General features: G+C 39.1%; 1 protein-coding gene across 1 annotated transcript in view; it reads left to right on the top strand.

The window, feature by feature from the left end:
* The window catches only part of TECRL (trans-2,3-enoyl-CoA reductase like), a 96,415-nt gene that overhangs the window by 26,830 nt on the left and 48,453 nt on the right, over positions 1-21,132 (top strand). Inside the window, exons 4-6 of the mRNA XM_070728910.1 lie at positions 646-749; positions 12,308-12,423; positions 16,342-16,447. Of these exons, the coding sequence (XP_070585011.1) occupies positions 646-749; positions 12,308-12,423; positions 16,342-16,447 (326 nt within the window). The remainder of the gene's footprint in view (positions 1-645; positions 750-12,307; positions 12,424-16,341; positions 16,448-21,132) is intronic.

Below are 21,132 nucleotides of genomic sequence, written 5' to 3'. Positions count from 1 at the left end.
AATAGCGGCGGCGGCGGCAGGGGGCAATAGCGGGGGGGCGAGCCACCTCGCGGCACACCTGACCATGTCTCGCGGCACACTAGTGTGCCGCGGCACACCGGTTGAAAAACACTGACCTAGGCTATAGACAACACGTTGGGAATTTCCTCTGTGTATTTCTTTATCTCTGGTTGCTTTTGTCTTCCTACCACACCTGATATTTGATGCCCTGCCTGATGGTATGTAACTATGTTAATAAGGAAATAAGTAGTTTCGCTTAACCAACTTTCCTGCAAAATTCCACCATCTCTTTCCTTTAATAATCCTTCCTTCTGTTAAAGTTACAAAGAACTGGTGCACTAAGTTATTGCTCAGGTTACATTTTTACTCTGGAGAAACACAGTTAGTTAGAAAATACCATGGCTTTTTAAAAGGCAGCCAAGTAAATAGTGTATGCCTGATGCAGAATTACTATATCTGCATGTTTGCAATCAGTTTAGGCATAGTTGGTACACACATTATTTGACAATTTCATTTGGTGTCATAGAAAAGCAATTTCATTTGTTAGGCTTTTTTAAAGCAGAATTTGTTTCTGCTCATATATGTTTACAGATAAATATTGTTCAAAATATAATTAAGTGTTTCCTTTTTTTGCTCTGTTTTCAGATGGGCCATATTTAAAAGATTCTGTTAATGTAAAGAGTCTTGCAGCATCTTCTATTATTACACTGTATTTCACAGACATGGGACAGCAAGTTAGCTGGATAACAGTAAGTATAATTTTTATAGAAGTACAAATATATTCACACAGCCATATTATTCAATGCTAAAACAGCTCATAGTTGTTTGATTCTTCTAATGTATTTTTTTCCCTTTTGTTCAATAATGTCTGATTCTCAGAGAACATGACGCTGTTGCTTTCTTGGCAAGGTTCTCTCCCCCCTCCAAAGAAATGCCTTGTCATTGCCTTCTTCCAAGAGCTAAAGTCACCCAGCTGACTTTGAGCCTAAGACCGGACTAGAACACTAGAGTAGAGTTGGAGTAGAGAAAGGTAGAGTAGAGTAGGGTAGGATAGGATAGGATAGGATTTAATTGATTCTTTACATTTGCTTAGACAAGCAATTTATTTACTTGCTAGTTTAGTTATATGCCTACTCAGTCCACATCTTAGTTTAGAACCTAAAGCCAAGGAATACGGAAAAAACAATGTCCTTAAAAAACTAACTGAGGAGCAGATTCTCCTTAAGTAATATCATTATTTAAGCTTAAATTGTCTCACTTCCCTACCACACTGATTAGGGAATTCTGGGAGTTGAAGTTCACCCATGTTAAAGTTTCCAAGATTGAGAAACATTAATTTAATAACTTACCTAATTGTGAAATAATTTTTAATAAAAGGAGCTGGCTCATCACAAGAAGTAGACTCCAGCAATTAACTTCTAGTGGCTAAAAAAAAAATATCCGATGTACAAATCATAAATCCCAGTTCAAATATGCCCTTCAATGACTACATAGGCAAGGTATCTTTTCTTCAATGTCTGTGGAAGTTCTCAGACATCCAGATCATAGTTTCTCAAAGGTGCTGTTTCAAAAGGTAAGTGCATTGGGTTTTTTTTCTTTTAGGAAGACATTTCACTTCTTATTCAAGGAGCTTCTCTTTTTGAAAAAGCATCTTTGAGATATCTTTTCTTCAACCTCTCCATCTGCCTAATGTCCTAACTATCTTGTGGTTACTGAATGGTTTATAACAAAATAATGGTATATGTTATATTTTGATGGGCAAATGGTTATATAACTACTAAAGAAACCAGCTTTAAAATAAATGACGAAATATGAAAGGAATCAAAGAGGAGAATAATCATTTTACATACATTATTATTATTATTATTTATTCGATTTGTATGCCGCCCCTCTCCGAAGACTCGGGGCGGCTCACAACATGTAACAACAAATCATAAATAATCCAACAGTTTTTAAAATGTTTAAAGATTTAAAAGACCCCATATACTAACAGACATACACACACGCATACCATATATAAATTAAACATGCCCAGGGGGAGATGTTTCAATTCCCCCATGCCTGACGACAAAGGTGGGTTTTAAGGAGTTTACGGAAGGCAGGAAGAGTAGGGGCAATCCTAATCTCCGGGGGGAGTTGGTTCCATAGGGCCGGTGCCGCCACAGAGAAGGCTCTTCCCCTGGGGCCCGCCAACCGACATTGTTTAGTTGACGGGACCCGGAGAAGGCCCACTCTGTGGGACCTAATCGGTCGCTGGGATTCGTGCGGCAGTAGGCGGTCTCGGAGATATTCTGGTCCAGTGCCATGAAGGGCTTTAAAGGTCATAACCAACACTTTGAATTGTGACCGGAAATTGATCGGCAGCCAATGCAGACTGCGGAGTGATGGAGAAACATGGGCATACCTAGGTAAGCCCCTGACTGCTCTCGCAGCTGCATTCTGCACGATCTGAAGTTTCCGAACACTTTTCAGAGGTAGCCCCATGTAGAGAGCATTACAGTAGTCGAACCTCGAGGTGATGAGGGCATGAGTGACTGTGAGCAGTGAGTCCCGGTCCAGATAGGGCCGCAACTGGTGCACCAGGCGAACCTGGGCAAACGCCCCCCTCGCCACAGCTGAGAGATGTTTTTCTAATGTGAGCTGTGGATCGAGGAGGACGCCCAAGTTGTGGACCCTCTCTGAGGGGGTCAATAATTCCCCCCCCCAGGGTAATGGACGGACAGATGGAATTGTCCTTGGGAGGCAAAACCCACAGCCACTCCGTCTTATCCGGGTTGAGTTTGAGTCTGTTGACACCCATCCAGGCCCCAACAGCCTCCAGGCACCGGCACATCACTTCCGCCGCTTCGTTGACTGGGCATGGGGTGGAGATGTAGAGCTGGGTATCATCCGCATATTGATGATACCTCACCCCATGTCCTTGGATGATCTCGCCCAGCGGTTTCATGTAGATGTTGAATAGCAGGGGGGAGAGGACCGACCCCTGAGGCACCCCACAAGGGAGAAACCTAGGAGTCGACCTCTGGCCCCCCACTAACACCGACTGCGACCGGCCAGAGAGGTAGGAGGAGAACCACTGAAGCACAGTGCCTCCCACCCCCAACCCCTCCAACCGGTGCAGAAGGATACCATGGTCGATGGTATCGAAAGCCGCTGAGAGGTCAAGGAGCACCAGGACAGAGGATAAACCCCTGTCCCGGGCCCGCCAGAGATCATCCATCAACGCGACCAAAGTGGTTTCCGTGCTGTAACCGGGCCTGAAACCCGACTGTCGGGGACCTAGATAATCGGCTTCTTCCAAGGACCGCTGGAGCTGGAGCGCCACCACCTTCTCGACAACCTACATAAAAGCAAAGCAAAGGCAAAACCCCTAACATGTCAAAATATCTTCAAAATAATAATTTATGTAATTTTCAAACTGAAAGCTGAACAGCCTTAGCCAAACCTGTAAGCATAAGCTTTGATAAATCTTTCAGGACTAGCTTCTTACCCAACTTATGGTCACTAGTCAAAGTTATCCCTATCTTCAAAAAAGGAGATCCCAGCAATGTCAAAAATTACAGACCAATCTTATTATGTTGTGTCACCTGCAAAGTCATGGAATAAATCATATACAGTACCAATCCATTACCCTCCTAGAAACTAACAACCTACTCTCTAACAAACAATCTGGTTTCATGAAAACATTATCCTGTAATCTGTAACCCCTACACTGCAAAAACATATAGACTGCACAACTCGATCAGGGTAAAGCAATATATTCTATTTACATAGACTTTTGTAAAGCCTTTGATTCAGTGCTGCACAGCAAACTACTTCTGAAACTAACATCTTATGGTATCTCTGAACTCCTACATGATTGGATAATTGCATTCCTGTCAAACAGACAACATGTGGTTAAAATAGAGAGTTTGCTATCAAATCTTGCACCTTTCAATAGTGGTGTCTCTCAAGGCAGCGTTCTAAGACATATGCTCTTCATACCTTACATAAATGACCTTTGTGATCACTTAATAATAATAATAATAATAATAATAATAATAATAATAATAATAATTTATATTTGTATGCTGCCCCTCTCTGAAGACTCGGGCAGCTCTCAACAACAGTGAACAATATATAACAAATCCAATAATTAAAAAACTTTGTCTAAAAACCCTTATCATTAAAAATAACCATACAACCCAATCATACCATACATAAATCTTATTAGCAAGGGGATACATCAGTTACCCCATGCCTGGTGACATAGGTGCGTTTTCAGAGACTTACAGAAGGCGAGAGGGTGGAGGCAGTTCTAAAATCTGGGGGGAGTTGATTCCAGAGAGCCAGGGCTGCCACAGAGAAGGCTCTTTCCTTAGGTCCCACCAGACAACATTGTTTAATCGACAGGACCTGGAGAAGGCCGACTCTGTGGGACCTAATTGGCGGCTGGGATTCGTGCAGCAGAACACGATCCTGAAGGTATTCTGGTCCAATGCCATTATAAGCAACTGTGTTCTCTTCGCCAATGATGTCAAACTATTTAACACCACAGACAATGCTACTACCCTTCAAAAAGACCTTGCTATGTATCAGAATGATTAAGCAAGTGGCAACTTCAAATTTCAACTAACAAATGCTCTGTCTTAAACACTGGCAAAAAGAATCAGAACACCAAATACAAGCTTGGAGGACATGGTCCTCATTCTGTCAAGGATCTTGGAGTATTCATATTTAATTATCTAAATACCAAATCCCACTGTAATAACATTGCAAAAAAGGCACTAAAAGTAGTCAGGGTAATTGCATATCAAGTGATTCAAATATGAATATTTTTTTTACCTGAGGTCTTTAGATTTTTTTTGTTTTATGAAGTAATACTTTAGTTAATTACAAATTAAAAGTTTTGATATTTTTCTTCATCAGTTAATTTTTTAAAAAACTTCTAAAGTTTTGAAAAAGCGCTAACTTTGGCCTGGTATGGATTTACATTTTTTATCATATCTCAGGCTAGAATTAAGATTAAAAAGTGGGAGGTATCATTTTTCTCAGAATGGTACCGGTTTTCATTTGATATGTCACAAGACTATGTTTCTTTAGATTTTGTTTTCGGATAAATCAAATTCAAAATTTTGATGCACAATTGTGGAAAAACATATGTTTTAAAATTGTGAAAAAAAGGCATGTGTGTTATCTGTTTTCTTGGTTATATTTGTACAGGGATTCTTAAAGCTTTGGATCATCTGATTTTATGTTTGTGTGAGTTTCTTCCTTTTTTTTCAAATTACAACATATTGAATTTAACATTTATCTGCAACAATAAAGAAACACAAAAAACAAATACCGTAAGTGCAGAATAAATACATCTTAATCATGATAGCACAACTTGCTCAGCATTTTCTAAACAATGTTGTCTGGCGGGACCCAGGGGAAGAGCCTTCTCTGTGGCAGCCCCAACCCTCTGGAACCAGCTGCCCCCAGAGATTAGGATTGCCCCCACCCTCCTTGCCTTTCACAAACTTCTTAAAACCCACCTCTGCCATCAGGCATGGGGGAACTGAGACATCTTCCCCTGGCCTATATAATTTATGAATGGTATGTTTGTGTGTGTGTCTTGTTTTTTAAATAAGGGGTTTTTAGAGACTTTTTAATGTTAGATTTGTGATACATTGTTTTTTTGTTATTGTTGTGAACTGCCCCGAGTCTGCGGAGAGGGGCGGCATGCAAATCTAACAAACAAACAAACAAATATTCAACCTGAATGCATTGAACAAACCAAAAGAAAAAAGGTGATCATATCCTCAAGTGTGACTTTCTAAATACAGTCTCATCCTAATTATATGTTAAAAACAAGATTAAAAGAATTTGTAAATAACTAAAGTATTACCTCATAAAAAATTTTTAAATGTCTAAAGAGGTCAGGTAAAAAAAAAATCATGTTTGGCTCACTTGATACGGAATGACCCAATTTTCAAATTGACACTGTAATAGTTATATTTCTAAATACGATTACATAACAATCCCAACTTGAATTTTGGTACAGATGTGGCTAGGAACATAGCAGGCACATGTGCATTTTGGGAAATTTTTAAATTAAATGTTTTTTTTCGGAAATGCGTTTTAATATTTTGTGTTTGCATTTGCATGGATAAAATTTTAACAAATATACTCTGGTGACATATCTGGTGAAAGGCTCTACAGTTTCAAGTAGAGTGGTGTTTATTTTGTTTCTTTGTCTTTTTTCTAGCCTGACTTATGAGGAGAAAAGTAAAGGCAGGCAACACCAATATTCACACTTTTTCCAAGCTTTGAAAATCAGTTATGTGTGTGTGTGTGTGTGTGTTTTCGTAGATTTTCACGGGTACAGGTATGATGGTCTTGCGATATTCGAGTTTCTTCCCATGTAGGATTCAGAAATTTCTGGCGATGTTTTGACAAGGTCCCAGTCATCATCTTCAGGCTGGTGCTTCTGTCCTTGTTCTAGGGCGAACACAGCAAGACCTGCACAGATCAATTCCGTAGCCAAGACCCTCATCTCCAGAACCAAACACCTAGCCAACAAAGACCGCCTTGAAACTGAATTACACAGTCTCACAAATGTATTAATTTCCAATGGATTCCAAAGAGAGGCAATCACCAACCTAATCCAAAAAGAGACACCCCCAAGAATCAAGACACAGAACAGGACAACGGCATCACCCTCCTCCCTTACATCAAAGGCACCACAGATAAAATCAGCAAAATTCTCCATAAACACAACATCAAGACAGCCTTTAGTACAGATAAAAAAATAGCCATCATCCTAAGAAACCCCAAAGACAATATCCAGCTAGAAAACCAGGGTGTTTATCAAATACCATGTAAAATCTGCCCAGCCACATATATTGGACAAACTAACAGGAGAGTAAATGCATGTGTTGCAGAACATAAGAATGCATTAATTAAAAAAAGAAAAAACTTCCTCCCTTTTGCAACACTTCAAAACTACAGGACATGAAATTGATTTTGGCAGAACTAAATTAATTTCCAAAACAGAACACTAGAGCAAAAGAATAATCATGGAAGCTATTGAGATAGAAAAACATGCCCAAAATATGAACAAGCATGATGATACCTCCCGCCTACCAGACATCTGGAAACCAGCCCTCTTTTAACAAATGTATCCCAGCCATACAAACTGAAAACAGACTCAGAACACACATTGCAAAACAACTAAGTAGCCTGCAAGCTCCAACTACTCAGGATATCACCCCCAATCCACAAACATTAACTAATCAGCATATCTCAATCACATCAAGGATCCTAGGTGTTACCCCACTGACTCACCAGGAAGTTTCAACACAGCAGGCAGCTGCTGAGCCATCAAACCACACCCATCCACCAATATTTATAGAGGGAAGGCAGCTCAGGTCTCGCTGTGTTTACCCTAGAACAAGGACAGAAGCACCAGCCTAAATGTTTTGCATTCTGTGACATACTATTGCCAAATAACAGAATCTCAAAATAATTTAAAATATAAAGATAAAAATCATTGGTTCACTTGACATGGAATGACCCATCAATCTAATCTCTGCCAATATTACACTGCTAACTAGAGCATACAAAACATTTGCTAGACCAATTCTTGAGTACAGCTCACCTGTCTGAAACCATCATTGCATATTTTGCTAACTGAGCCCATGACATGCTTTTGTGAGGATGAGAAAGGATTTTTTTTGAATATATACATGTTGGCAAGCCAAGAGAACTTTTCACAAATTAATAATAATAGACTTAACTCAATCCTCCAATAAACTGCATTTTATACAGACATATTGCTAACATGTCAGTAGCCTAACATTGAATCCATTTATTCATACAGTTATGTATCATTTGCCAAAATGCTGTGTTTTTAATTTATAAAATCAAAGTCCATGCCTATCTCATTTGTGGATTTTTTTGAGAATCATCAAACAAGTTTGTTTGTTTGTTTATTTATTTATATATTTGGGGTTTTTTTTTCAAACATGTACAAGATAGCAGGTATAGCTATAAACATAAAGAAAGTAAATTCAGATAAATGAGAACAATAGGACAGGGATGGAAGGCATGCTGGTGCACATATATGTCCGGAGAGGGGCAGCATACAAATCTAATAAATTATTATTATTATTATTATTATTATTATTATTATTATTATTATTATTATTATATATGTGTGTGTATGTATGTATGTATGTATGTATGTATGTATGTATGTATGTATGTATGTATGTATATTTCATATTTTCTATTCATATATACAGTGAAGGGCTACCAAAATTTTTACTACCACTCTTCGGGCGTGGCTTATACAGGACACCCTGCATTTTCTTTCAACATCTTTCAGTGCAAATTGGATGCTCTGGGATGGAGCTCCATTTTCTCTATCCCACCCGGTCCAGGCATTAGCCCATCGCTAGAGCCCTACATCCCTACATACACACACACACACACACACACACACACACACATAACTATGTGTATATGTATATAATATCATATGACAGGGTGAGGAAGACATTAAAATAATCCTCTTTTTTTACAGGAGCATTCTAACTAGGTCAACAACAAGTGGCTTTTATCAAGATTATCAAGTTTAAAACCAAATTATCACTAACAGTAACCTCAGATGAACTATAAATATGATAATTGAAGAACAGACCCTTCTAGATTAAATATCTTTTTTAAAAACTAAGATCCATTAAAATGATACAAAAGTAGGAATCAAGCTTCAAATTTTAATTTTCTTGGGAAGAATGTTTTGGAAAGTTGAGTATGAAAAAAATTCAAGACAGTGTAAACATTAAACTAGATATCACAGCCAAAAGACCGTTTGCTAAGCTTTTGATGCATTTGTTGAAGAAATATGCATCAGGTGTCTAGTTTTACCCAGCATACAAAGATTTCCCCAGTTCTGAAAATGCAAAAGCCATTGATCCCCAATTAATTTTTTTTACTGCTAACTAAAAATGCTGAGTCTTTACCATCACTGTATGAATTTGAATGAATCAGCCAGGCATATGAACTTTGTGACCTGAACTGAATATTAACTCTGGTATTCATGGAATCAAGTGTCACATTCCTGTCCCTGTTCTCTCTTTCAGTCATGTATAAATAGATGACATATAGAAGCATACTTAACATTCAGTACATTTTGTATCAGCTGGATTTGAACTCTTTTATGAAAATTCAGCAAGTTTCAATACTTTCAACTCAGATAAATCAAGTCAAGAGTATTAAATAATACAGAATGCAGATATTTTTCTTTCTGAAAACATAAGAGCAATAAGTAACTATGATAGGGATCTAAGTATCCAAGTGGACCACCATTTAAGTATAAGCCAATAGTGTTTTGCCAAAAAGGCCAATAGTCTTAAATTGAGTCAACAATTGATTAGTATTAGGATCATGAGTGATAATTATGTATGTCTAACATATCAATAGAAGGATTAGAGGATGAAAATTGTCTTCCATTATTTGAAAGTCTGTCCCAGAGAAGAGGGGGACTTATTCTCCATAACACTTGAGGGCAGGACAAGAAGCAATGGATTACTTCTCATTGATTGCTCTCATTGATTACTTTCACATCCCCCCTTCCTTCCTTGCTTTTTCTCTCCCTTCTTCCCTTTTTCCTTCCTTCTTCAGATTTCTATAATTTAGTGTTGTAGTTTCAATCATTTTGGATTGATTTATTGTTTTAATTGATGGAATATATTCTGCCATATTCTCAGTGTTACTCTGAGTCTTGGTTCAATTGAAAATGTAATAAGACATTTTCTATATCATTCAGATAAATTTTAAATTTAATTCCTTTTTAGATGATAACAATGATAATCACTCTTTTTCATCTCAAGACACACAGCTCTTCTCCAGGACTTTTGGATCAAAAACTTGGGATTCTGTAACATTCTGTTCTTCGGGACCACCTTCTGCTGCACGAATCCCAGCGACCGATTAGGTCCCACAGAGTTGGCCTTCTCCAGGTCCCGTCGACAAACAATGCTGTCTGTCAGGACCCAGGGGAAGAGCATTCTCTGGCGGCCCCGACCATCTGGAATCAACTCCCCCCGGAGATTAGGACTGTCCCCACCCTTCTTGAATTTTGCAAACTCCTAAAAACCCACCTTTGCTGCCAGGCATGGGGAAAATGATTGCCCTCGGCTGCTTCGTTTTAAGTATGGTTTGTTTGGGTTGTATGAGTGTTTTTAAATCAAGGGTTTTATTAACTATTTTGCTTTTTTAATCATTGGATTTGTACTTGGTATTCCTGTTGTGAGCCGCTCTTAGTCTTCGGAGAGGAGCGGCATGCAAATCTAATAAATAATAATAATAATTATTATTATTATATGTAAGAAAAATATAGTGCCTATACATTCAGACTTGTAAATCTTTGTTTTCAAAACTCAGGCCTTGTCAGGAAAAGGTTGCAAAATATTGCAAGAGAAGGAAAACAAGTCGATTTTAGGAAATATTTCAACATAAAAATTCCAAGAAATTGGAATACTTTTATACTAAAAATTGGAGCACAGCGGCCTCCAAAAAGAACCAGAAAAACAAAATAATTAAAAGGATCATGATAATGATGGATGGTATGGGAAAGCCCCAAAAAGGGATTGGTGAAATATCAAAATGAAGTAATATCTTTTGTGAAAAACAACTCCAAATATGGAAAAGGGAAGGAGGAGGTTTTGATATTAAAAATCACTATATATTCAGATTCTTTGTGTAACCAAAATGTTTCAGAATCAGCAAGCCTGATCCGGGACCCCTGTATGCATACCAGTCTATTTTTTTCTTTATTTTGTTGTCAATAAAGTATTTTTTCTTTTATTCTTTTGGTCTCCTGGAGATTTTTCTAAAAAATTGGCGCCCAATGTAAGGCCCGAGTTGGGCTAGAAGAAATGAAGGCAGACTTTCCTGGGTGATGAGAGCTACCTAAGTGGACATCTGATTATATAGCTATAGAACACTTTCTAACATTTGCTTGTAGCTCTCTGCTATGGCAGATCTTTTGAAGAACATAACTGTTACCTGCAGCAATGAATTCTGAATTAGTTTGCCGTCATGTGCATGCTCATGCGTGATGCTTCTCTGCATGCACAGATGTGTCCCAGGTGGGTGGGCAGAGCCTTCCGCCACCACTACTACGAATTCTAAGAACCTGTCCAAACTAGGAGCAATCAACTGCTGGTTCTACGGAAGAATAGTTGAAAACCTTTAAAGCCATATTTTTAGTTATCAGATTTTTATTCTTAGCAGCAACAACTTGTGATATGTCTCATTGATTCAAATAGGATATTTGAAGTGAATATCAATTTCTATTCATACTATTACAATTGAATTTTTTGGTTAAAAAAACCCCAGCATTTTGATTGTACCTATTAAACTCTTGTCTTTGTAAACTTTGACTGGATGAATCATAGGACAAATTGTTTTCAGCCAAGGAATATAAATCAGTAATAGAGACCACAATTCCTATATTGCATCTACTAAAAAGTTATCAGATGAGAGGGATAGAGAACCTATGGCACGTATGCCAGAGGTGGCATGCAGAACCCTCTCTGTGGGCATGCACACTATTGCCAACTGCTCTTTTGGTTTCTGGCTTGCACAAGTTTCTGGCACTGGAAAACAGTCTGAAAATGGTCTGGAAAAAAGGCAAAACTCAGGCATGTGCATTCTGGCCAGCTGGTCTTCAGGTTTCCGGTGCTCTGGCATGTGTGAAGACCAACTGGCCAGTACATGTTCACATGCCAGAAACCCAAAGATTAGCTGGCCAGTGCGTGCATGTGCACCAGCCAGCCAGTCTTCGGGTTTCTGGCGCTCTGGTGTGCACACACAAATGGACATTCCAGATTGGGCACTTGGTAAATTTATCATCAAAATCACCCACTGAATTGGAGGAGGGCAATATATGGATTGCTCAATCAATCCTTGCACTTTAAGCAGGGCCTGGCTACAGTAAGAGAGCAAATTTAGATTGGCCTACTTTGTGATGTTTCAAGGACTAGAACAAGGAGGTGTAGTAAGTCATGAAAGAGTAGTAGTAAGCATAGTTCCCTCTAAGCTGAGTAGTGAGCAATCGCTCACTTAAAAATCATCATCAACTCAGAGTTTTCCAAACCTGCCCAGAGGGAAATTTTATTATTATTTCTGTGCCGCCCAGTCACTATACTTTTCCGCCCACCCCCAAAAAAATTTAGAGAGAACACTGGTAGTAAGTCATGAAAACATTTCTCAGAATATAGCCTGTTCCCACTGTATTAATCAATCTTTCTCTGTTTCTTCTCTCCCCCCCCCCCAGGTTTTTCTAACTGAATATACAGGCCCTCTTCTAATCTATTTGCTGTTTTATTTTCGCTTCTCAACTGTTTACGATGCAAAAGAAAGTGCAAGATGTTTACGGCATCCAGTGGTTCAGTAAGTAAGAGTGACTGTATTTAAGATTTTTTTCAATAGACAAATAAATATATGCTTGACACATATACAGAGAGACAGAGACAGAGAGTAACAACTGGATATCAGGTTTTGTTACACTTTGGACTGTATTTTCAGTGCTTCTTGGAAATAGTTAAAATTCATTTTGTGTGGTGAACTATGAATGCAAATCCAATACCTTTATTAACATTGGCAGTTATTGGCTGTCTATGAGGTCACCATCTTTTCACTATTTTATTTCAGTCCTCAAAGTAGTTTTCTTTTCATATTCTCCTCTTACATTTGAACTTCGCCTAATGTTATTTGATCTTCCATGAATATGCAAAAAATTCTATTTATTCAGAAAATATTTGTACATTACAGAAAATGTTATCTATCATCTCCCTCCCACTCTCCCACCTGACCTGATCCCTCCCCTCTAGCTCATCTATTTTAAATCTTAAAGGGGAGAACAATCCAAGAAATTTGGGGATCTGTAAAGAATATGATTATAAATGTCCAGTTCACCTCAATGCCACTGGAAATGACAAATAAGAATAGAATAGAATTCTATTGGACACACAAGGAATTAGTCTTGGTGCATATGCTCTCAGCGTACATAAAAGAAAAAGATACATTTGTCAAGAATCATGTGGTACAACACTTAATGATTGTCATAGGGGTCAAACAAACAATGAAGAAACAATCAATATTAATAAAAATCTTAGGATACAAGCAACAAGTTACAGTCACACAGTCCTAAGGGGGAGGAAAAGGATGATAGAAATGATGAAAAAAACTAGTAGAAATAGAAGTGCAGACTTAGTAAAAAGTTTGACAGTGTTGAGGGAATTATTTGTTTAGTAGAGGGATGGCGTTCAGGAAAAAGAAGAAGAAACCAACATGGCTACACAAACTGGCAAACTGAAAGACAAAAAAAGATAAATACAATAAATGAAAAGAGGGACATATAACTGAGGCAGAATATCAACAAATAGCCCAAACTTTTAAAGATTAAATCAGGAAAGCCAAGGCTCAGGATGAAATAAGATTTCCAAAAAATATAAAAAACAATTTTTAAAAGTTTATTTCAATATATAATAAAACAAAAACAGCCAAGAAAACAGTTGGTCTACTAATCAAAGATGATGACAAAGAAGTAACAGGCAGTACAGGGAGAAAAAACAGAGCTGCTTACCTCATTTTTTGCATCTGTCTTCATGCAAAAAGAAAACATGGGCCAATCTATCAAAAGTATAATTATAAAAGATAGACTAGAAATAAAAATTAAAACAAGCAAGAAAATAGTGAGATCTGTGATCTAGATGAGTTCAAATCACTGGGACCTGGTGAATTACATCAAAGAGTTCTGAAGAAGCTGGCAAATATTATCTCAGAACCATTAGACCATATCTTACAAAGATCTTGGAGAACCAAGGAGCTAATTGAGGACTAAAAAAGAGCTGATGTGGTCCCCATTTAAAGGGGGGGGGGGCAATCCAGGAAACTTGATCAATCAACCTGACATCAATGAGAAGATATTGGAAAAGATAGGCAAGAAAACTCAAATGTACAACCACAGGCTAGATGAAAGCTGGCTCAACAGCAGTAACTGCAAGAAGGATCTTGGAGTTCTAGTAGACAATCATTTAAATATGAGTGAGCAAAAAATTCAACCCAATCCTAGGCTTTTGTATTAAGAGAATGATAGAATCAATATCACAAAAAGTGATACTGCCACTTTATAAAGCCTTGATAAGACTACATTTGGAATACTGCATCAAATTGGGGTCACCTCAATATAAAAGATGTTGAAAAAGTTCATAAACGAGAAATAAAAATGGGAGGCTGAAGGATAAAACATATAAAGAATGTTTGCAAGAACTGAGTATATCTAGTTTAGTGAAAAGAACTAGGGGCAACATGATAGCAGTGTACCAATATTTGAGGAATTGCCACAAAGAAGAAGGAGTCAAGCTATTTTCCAAAGCATCGGAAGGCAAAACAAGAAGCAACCTTAGAACTAAGGAAAATTTTCCTGACAATCAGAACAATCAACCAGTGGAACAGGTTGCCTTTTGGTTGTAGTAGATACTTCAACACTGGAGACTTTTAAGAAGACGTTTTGTTAAAAATGGTATTGGGTCTCCTGCTTGAGCAGGAGGTTGGACGAGAAGACCTCCAAAATCCCTTCCAACTTGGTTATTCTGTTATTCTCTTATTTTGTTATTTCATAGAAAAAGTAGGTCAAGGGAATCCAGAGCATGATACCATGGTCTTTCAAGACTGAAGTATACCCAAAAACTGAAGTATAAACTGGGTATCAGTTGCATAGTGATTACACTGAACCCAGAAATAATGAACCTTTATTATTTCAATAGCATCAGCGGTTACAATTGTGTACATGTATGTGTGTGTATATATATAGTTTTATTCAGAACAAAGTTAAAATACAGAATACAAAACTAAATAAAAATTGAAGAAGTAATAAAAGAAAACACAAAGCAATCAGAACATTAGAGATGCATCAAGCCACTATCACCACACAGATTATCTACGTATTATCCCCCGAAGTTGAATATTGATTTATATATTATTACAACATGAGTTCTCAGCTCCTTCCATACAGGTCTTCTCAAAAATTTTAAACTATTAAATCTATTAACAATTTGTTGAGCTGTTTTCTATATGTTATACTAATGACACAGCAGTTAACAGGAAAAACAATAATAGTAAAACAGAACAAAATTAAAGTTTTAAAACTTCCTGCTTGACAGCAAAGTGGATACACCCAGTGACTTTTTAGTTGCTTCCAGGGGGAATTGAAATCAAATCAAATTAAACCTTTATTGTCAATGCACAACATGTGTACAATGAAATTTAATTAGTCTCCCTTCAAGATGTTAGCAATCTTCAAGATCCTCCCTTCCCCACTGGTCCCCTCATTGCCCAGAAGACATTTTGGGTCACTCCTAAATGCTCCCATTCAAAACCAAGCAGCATGCCAAAGAACCAGCTTTAGCAGTGAAATCAGCAAACTATCAATGAGAGAGAAAAGAAACTTTTACTGTGCAGCAACCATCTTGAAAGGGGTGAGCTGTGGCTATTTTTTGAACATTCTTAGAGTGGTTTTAACCAGAGGTATCTAAACTAAACTAAAATAAATTCTAAATAGTTATCTATATGAATTTTTCAACAAAACTTGGGAAATGTGTTTGCATGTATACATTGTGAATATAATGAAATATAAGATTAAAATGGTTGTCTTTTTCCATATTCTACTCTCTTAGCAAGCTGTTCTGTTGCCCTGTATTTTAAAAATCTCAATTATAACTAAGTAATAATTAACTGAAATATATTGGGGTTTTAAATTATAAAACTGCATGTTTTATTGTTAATTCAAATCATGCATGTGTATTTTAACTTTGTAGAACTACATAGGTCAAAAAATTCCAATGCATGTCTTCTCTGCAACTTCTCAGTCTATAAATAGAAATGAACGTAACAAAAATCAGATGAAATAAAATACTTTCAGCAACTTGTTGTAGTTATAATCAAGTTAAATAAGTTAGCTAAGTTTAATTTAATTGATTAATTGGATAAGTTGAATTTTTAGTTGGCTAAAGTTTCTCCATTTAATAAATGCATGTCAAAATTATTTATGTTTTAGCATATTCAAACTATTTCATCTGTATGAATTTTTTAATGAAAAAAATGTCAGCATTATAATAATCTACATTTTTCAAAAATAGAGTGATTAGCTGTAGGCTACTAAGCAAATGGATCATAGACAGAACAAGTTTTTTAGATTCATTGCTATGATAGATTAGATTTGAACTACAATAAATTAGATTTGAGCATACAATAGCATCATATTTTTTTAAAAATATGTTTATTTCTTATTCTTGATTATTTCTGCAGTTTGGCCTGCATCTGTCACTGCTTACATTATATCAGGCTTCTTCTGGAAACTCTCTTTGTGCACAAGATTTCAGAAGGACATACCCCACTGAAAAATATGATCAAGGTGATTAACATTCACAAAATATACTATAGAAATGAAAGCATTAAAAATATTATTAGTCTGTTGTTGCATTTCTGTCCTGCTTTCTAAGTTATTCATATGGTGCATTATATTATCATCACAACAACCCCTACAACTTAAGTTGAAGAGCCTGGGCAGCACTGTGGTTAGAGTGCTGTACTACAGGCTACTTCTGCTGACTATCAGCTGTCTGCAATTTGACAGTTCAAATCCCACCAGGCTCAAGGTTGACTCAGCCTTCCATTCTTCCGAAGTGGGTAAAATGAGGATCCAGGTCATTGGAGGCAATATGCTAACTCTGAAAAATCGCTTAGAGAGGGCTGTAAACAGAGGTGGGTTCCCCTTGATTCAGATCAGTTCACCTGAATTGGTAGCAACCTGTTGGTGATGTCACAATGATGTCACGGAACTGGTTTGGTTAGTGTCGATCCATGGGAACCACCATCTTTAAAAAAAAATTATTTCTTTTTCTGAGAATGTGCAGAAGCTGAGTTTCCAGCACTGTGCATATGGTCACCACCTTGTTTTTGGCTTTTCTTGGAGGGGAGGTTGTTTTCAAATTTTTTGGCACTGTGCATGTTTGTGCAAAGCACATATGCCCCTATGGGGCATGGCTATGTGGTATGGGAGGAAGCAAACTAGCAGAGAGGTAAGTTTGAACTCTTTGTTGCTGCTAAGGGATGCACCACTGGGGCAGGCACTGTCAAGAGAACTAGCTTGGGGGATGTGTGGCAGGCCTGGGTTGATGCCAGTTCTAGTGACCCAGGCTGCTAAGTTAGAATTGGTCTGAACTGGAGAAACCCCCCTCCACTGTAAATAATAATAATTTATTAGATTTGTATGCCGTCCCTCCCCAAGGGCTCGGAGCGACTCACAACCAATAATACATGAGATACAAATCCAATATTAAAAACAATTTTAAAACCCTTATAAAAAACAATCATACAGTTCAGATAAATCATTCACGGCAGTTTCCCCAAGCCTGGTGACAAAGGTGGGTTTTCAGAAGTTTGTGAAAAGCAAGGAGGGTGGGGGCAGTCCTGATCTCCGGGGGGGGGGATTGATTCCAGAGGGCCAGGGCCACCACAGAGAAGACTCTTCTCCTGGGTCCCACCAGATGACATTGTTTTGTCAACAGGACCCGGAGAAGGCCAACTCTGTGGGACCTAATCAGTTGCTGGGATTCATAAAGTACTATAAAGTACTATAAGTCTAAGTGCTATTGGTATTGTTAGACTAAGAGAGAATTATAGGTGGAAGTAAGCAAATTACCCTGAGAACTTAATTGCAGGTGGTGTATAGGTAGTCTTTGACTTAAAATAATTAATTTAGTGACCATTCAAAGTTATAATGGCACTGAAAAAAGTGGTATGTTCATTTTTCAGTTATAACCTTTCCTCATGATCATGTGATCAAAATCTAGATGTTTCGTAACTGGTTCATAGTTATGATTTTTGCTATGACTCAGGATCATGAGATCCTTTATTACTTCCTTTTGACAAGTGGTGGGGAAAGCAGATTCACAACTGAGTTACTAACTGTTAAATCCTATGTAAATAGTTAAAGCCTTGTACAAAGCTGTCTCCGGGCAGAAAATGTAAATAATAAGAGGTCGCGTCTGATTGGTTCAGACGCATGACAGTTCCTTTTGGCGCGAGCCGCAAAAGTATAAATAGAGCGGCTTTTCTCATTGACAGCAGACGCGTTCCCTGCTGAGTGTCACTTCCAAAAAGAGCTAAATAAAGGGACCGTCTTTTGAACCTGCCTGTCTCGAGTATTTTTCACTGGCGACGACGGACGGAGGAACCACGCGTGCAAGATGAACAACCTTCGAATCGGCCGGGCTCCTGAATACTTCGATCCGGAGAAGTCATCCTGGGACGCCCACATGGCAAAATTCGAAATCTTCCTCGAAGCCGCCGGGATGAGGGACGCCGACACCGACCGAAAGCGGGCAATTTTCTTAAACTACTGCGGCCCAGAAATCTTCGACCTCGCACAAACTCTAACCGACCCGCTGCCAGCAAAATCCGTTCCATGGGACGACCTACAAGCAAGGCTCGCTAGCCACTTCAAACCCACAAAACCAGCCGTCGTGTTCAGGCACCAGTTCTCCAGAATGACACAACTCGACTCCGAGTCCATCAACCAATTCACCACGTGACTTCGAACGATGCTGTCAAAATGCAGGTTTGACAGCCCAGAAGCTCGCCTCACCAATGCCCTCATTTTCGGCATGAGAAATGCCACAGTCCGCAATAAGCTCCTCACCGAAGACGAGCCTACTCTCCAGGTGGTAATCAAGTTGGCACAAACCGCCGCGGTCACCGACGCTGCCGCCAAAGAGCTAAAAGAACATGACAAACGAGAAACCGTTTCAAAAATTGTCTCTTCGCCTTCCCGCGCCGAGGCCCTAGACGACCTCAGCCCACCTGCCATCGCCGAGGACAACTGTCTCCTACTCCAGAGGGATCAATCGAGACAACCCAGATACCCTCGCCCCCCTGCTCCTTGCTCCGGCTGCCAAGGAAACCATCCGAGCCAACGCTGCCCCTTCCGAGACGCCATCTGCCGCCGCTGCAACCGACGTGGCCACATCGCCGAGGCCTGCAGAGCCCCTCTGCCTGAGGAATCCTTCTCCACTCCTCGCCCTCCGCGATTTTCCAACCAGTCAACCCAACCGTGAGACAACAGATTTTCCCGAGGTTCCAGCCGCTGAAACTACCCAACCGCTAACCACGACTACACAAGAAGTAACGAACAATTTTCTGTGAATAGCACAACAACAAAAAATGGGAGCAAAATCGTAATCTCGCTGCTCCTAAACAACAAACCATGCAATCTGGAACTGGACACGGGGTCTAAATATACTATTATGCCATGGGAGAAACTTAAGATGTACATGCCTAACCTCTTACAATCTGATCTATTGCAAACTACATTGGTAATTAGGGATTTTCAAGGGAATATCATACCTGTGTTAGGAAAAGTACATGTACCTGTTCATTTTAAAAATGTTAAATGTCTCCTTCCTATGGTTGTGGTTGCAGGGGCTAAACACTCTCTTCTAGGATTAACTTGGATGCACCCATTGGGTATTGAAATTTCGGGTATCTGTACTGTTAACTCTGATAACATTCCCAATTTTTTACAGGGATTTCCAGAGGTTTTTAGCCCCACCTTGGGAACTTATAAAGGGCCCCCTATATCGTTTTCTGTTGACCCTAAGGTCCCCCCGGTCAGACTTAAGCCCCGAAGGGTGCCTTTACCTCTTCTTCCCAAGGTTGACCTACAGCTCGACAAACTCATAGCCCAGGGCATCCTGGTCCCCGTAGAACAAGGGCCCTGGGAAACGCCAATAGTCACCCCTCTAAAACCAGATGGCTCCTTAAGAGTCTGTGCGGACTATAAATCCACACTCAACAAAGCCCTCCAACATCACCCATACCCCATTCCAGTAGTGCAACAAATCCTTCACTCTTTGGGGGAAGGGAGGGTATTCGCAAAGATCGACCTCGCACAGGCATACCAACAACTCCCAGTTGATGAACCAACATCTCTAGCACAGACTATCGTTACCCACAGGGGTGCTTTTAAATGCACCAGACTACAATTTGGGGTCAGCATAGCCCCTGGGATTTTTCAAAGCATAATGGAACGTTTATTGACCGGGGTTAAAGGGACTATCCCCTACTTTGATGATATACTAATTTGTGGGGGAAACCAAGAACAACTAAACCAAAGAATAAGGGAGGTTTTGCATAGACTGCAATCCAAGGGCTTGAGGATCAAACCTGACAAATGTGTGTGGGGTACTGAGAGTGTAGAATTCTTAGGATATAGAATAGATGGGAATGGTATCCACCCCACTGCCGAAAAGTTAAAAGCTATTACAGAAGCGCCAGAACCAAAAAACAAAACTAAGCTACAGGCTTTTCTAGGCCTTCTTAACTTTTACTCTATCTTTTTGAAACAGAAGGCAACGGCAGCAGAACCCCTACACCGGCTGCTTCAGAAGGGAATTCCCTGGACCTAGGGCAAAACTGAGCACGAAGCCTTTTTTCAAATTAAACAATTATTAACCTCTAAAAGCGTGGTGGTTCAATATAGTACATTACTACCCATCAGGCTTACGTGCGATGCTTCACCTTATGGGGTAGGTGTGGTATTGGCACATGTTCTGCCTAATAATACTGAAGCCCCAATCGCTTTCTTTTCCAGAACAATGACCAGCACTGAAAGAAATTATAGCCAACTAGATAAGGAGGCTTTAGCCTTAGTGGCTGGGGTTAAAAAGTTCCATAACTATCTGTTTGGAAGGAAGTTTGAATTGATTACTGACCACAAGCCTTTACTGGGCCTCCTGGCCTCTAACAAACCAACACCCCCATTTATGTCCCCCAGACTAATTAGGTGGGCCTTATTTCTTTCGGGATACCAGTATGAGCTCATTCACAAAGGGGGCAAAACCATCAACCAGGCTGATGGCCTAAGTAGGTGCCCTATGTCAGACTTAGTTGAAGACCCAGCCCCATCTGAGGATGTGTTAATAATAGACTTTGAGGAAAATTCAATAACAACAGCTAAGGAGATGGCGGCGCACACCCAGCAAGACCCAACTCTACAAAAAGTTATTAACTGTGTACTAAAGGGTTGGCACGGAGACT

The sequence above is a fragment of the Erythrolamprus reginae genome, chromosome Z, assembly GCF_031021105.1.
Source record: "Erythrolamprus reginae isolate rEryReg1 chromosome Z, rEryReg1.hap1, whole genome shotgun sequence".
Classification (NCBI taxonomy): Eukaryota; Metazoa; Chordata; class Lepidosauria; order Squamata; family Dipsadidae; genus Erythrolamprus; species Erythrolamprus reginae.
Note: the sequence above shows the minus strand (reverse complement) of the source record. Positions and strands in the feature narration are given on the sequence as shown.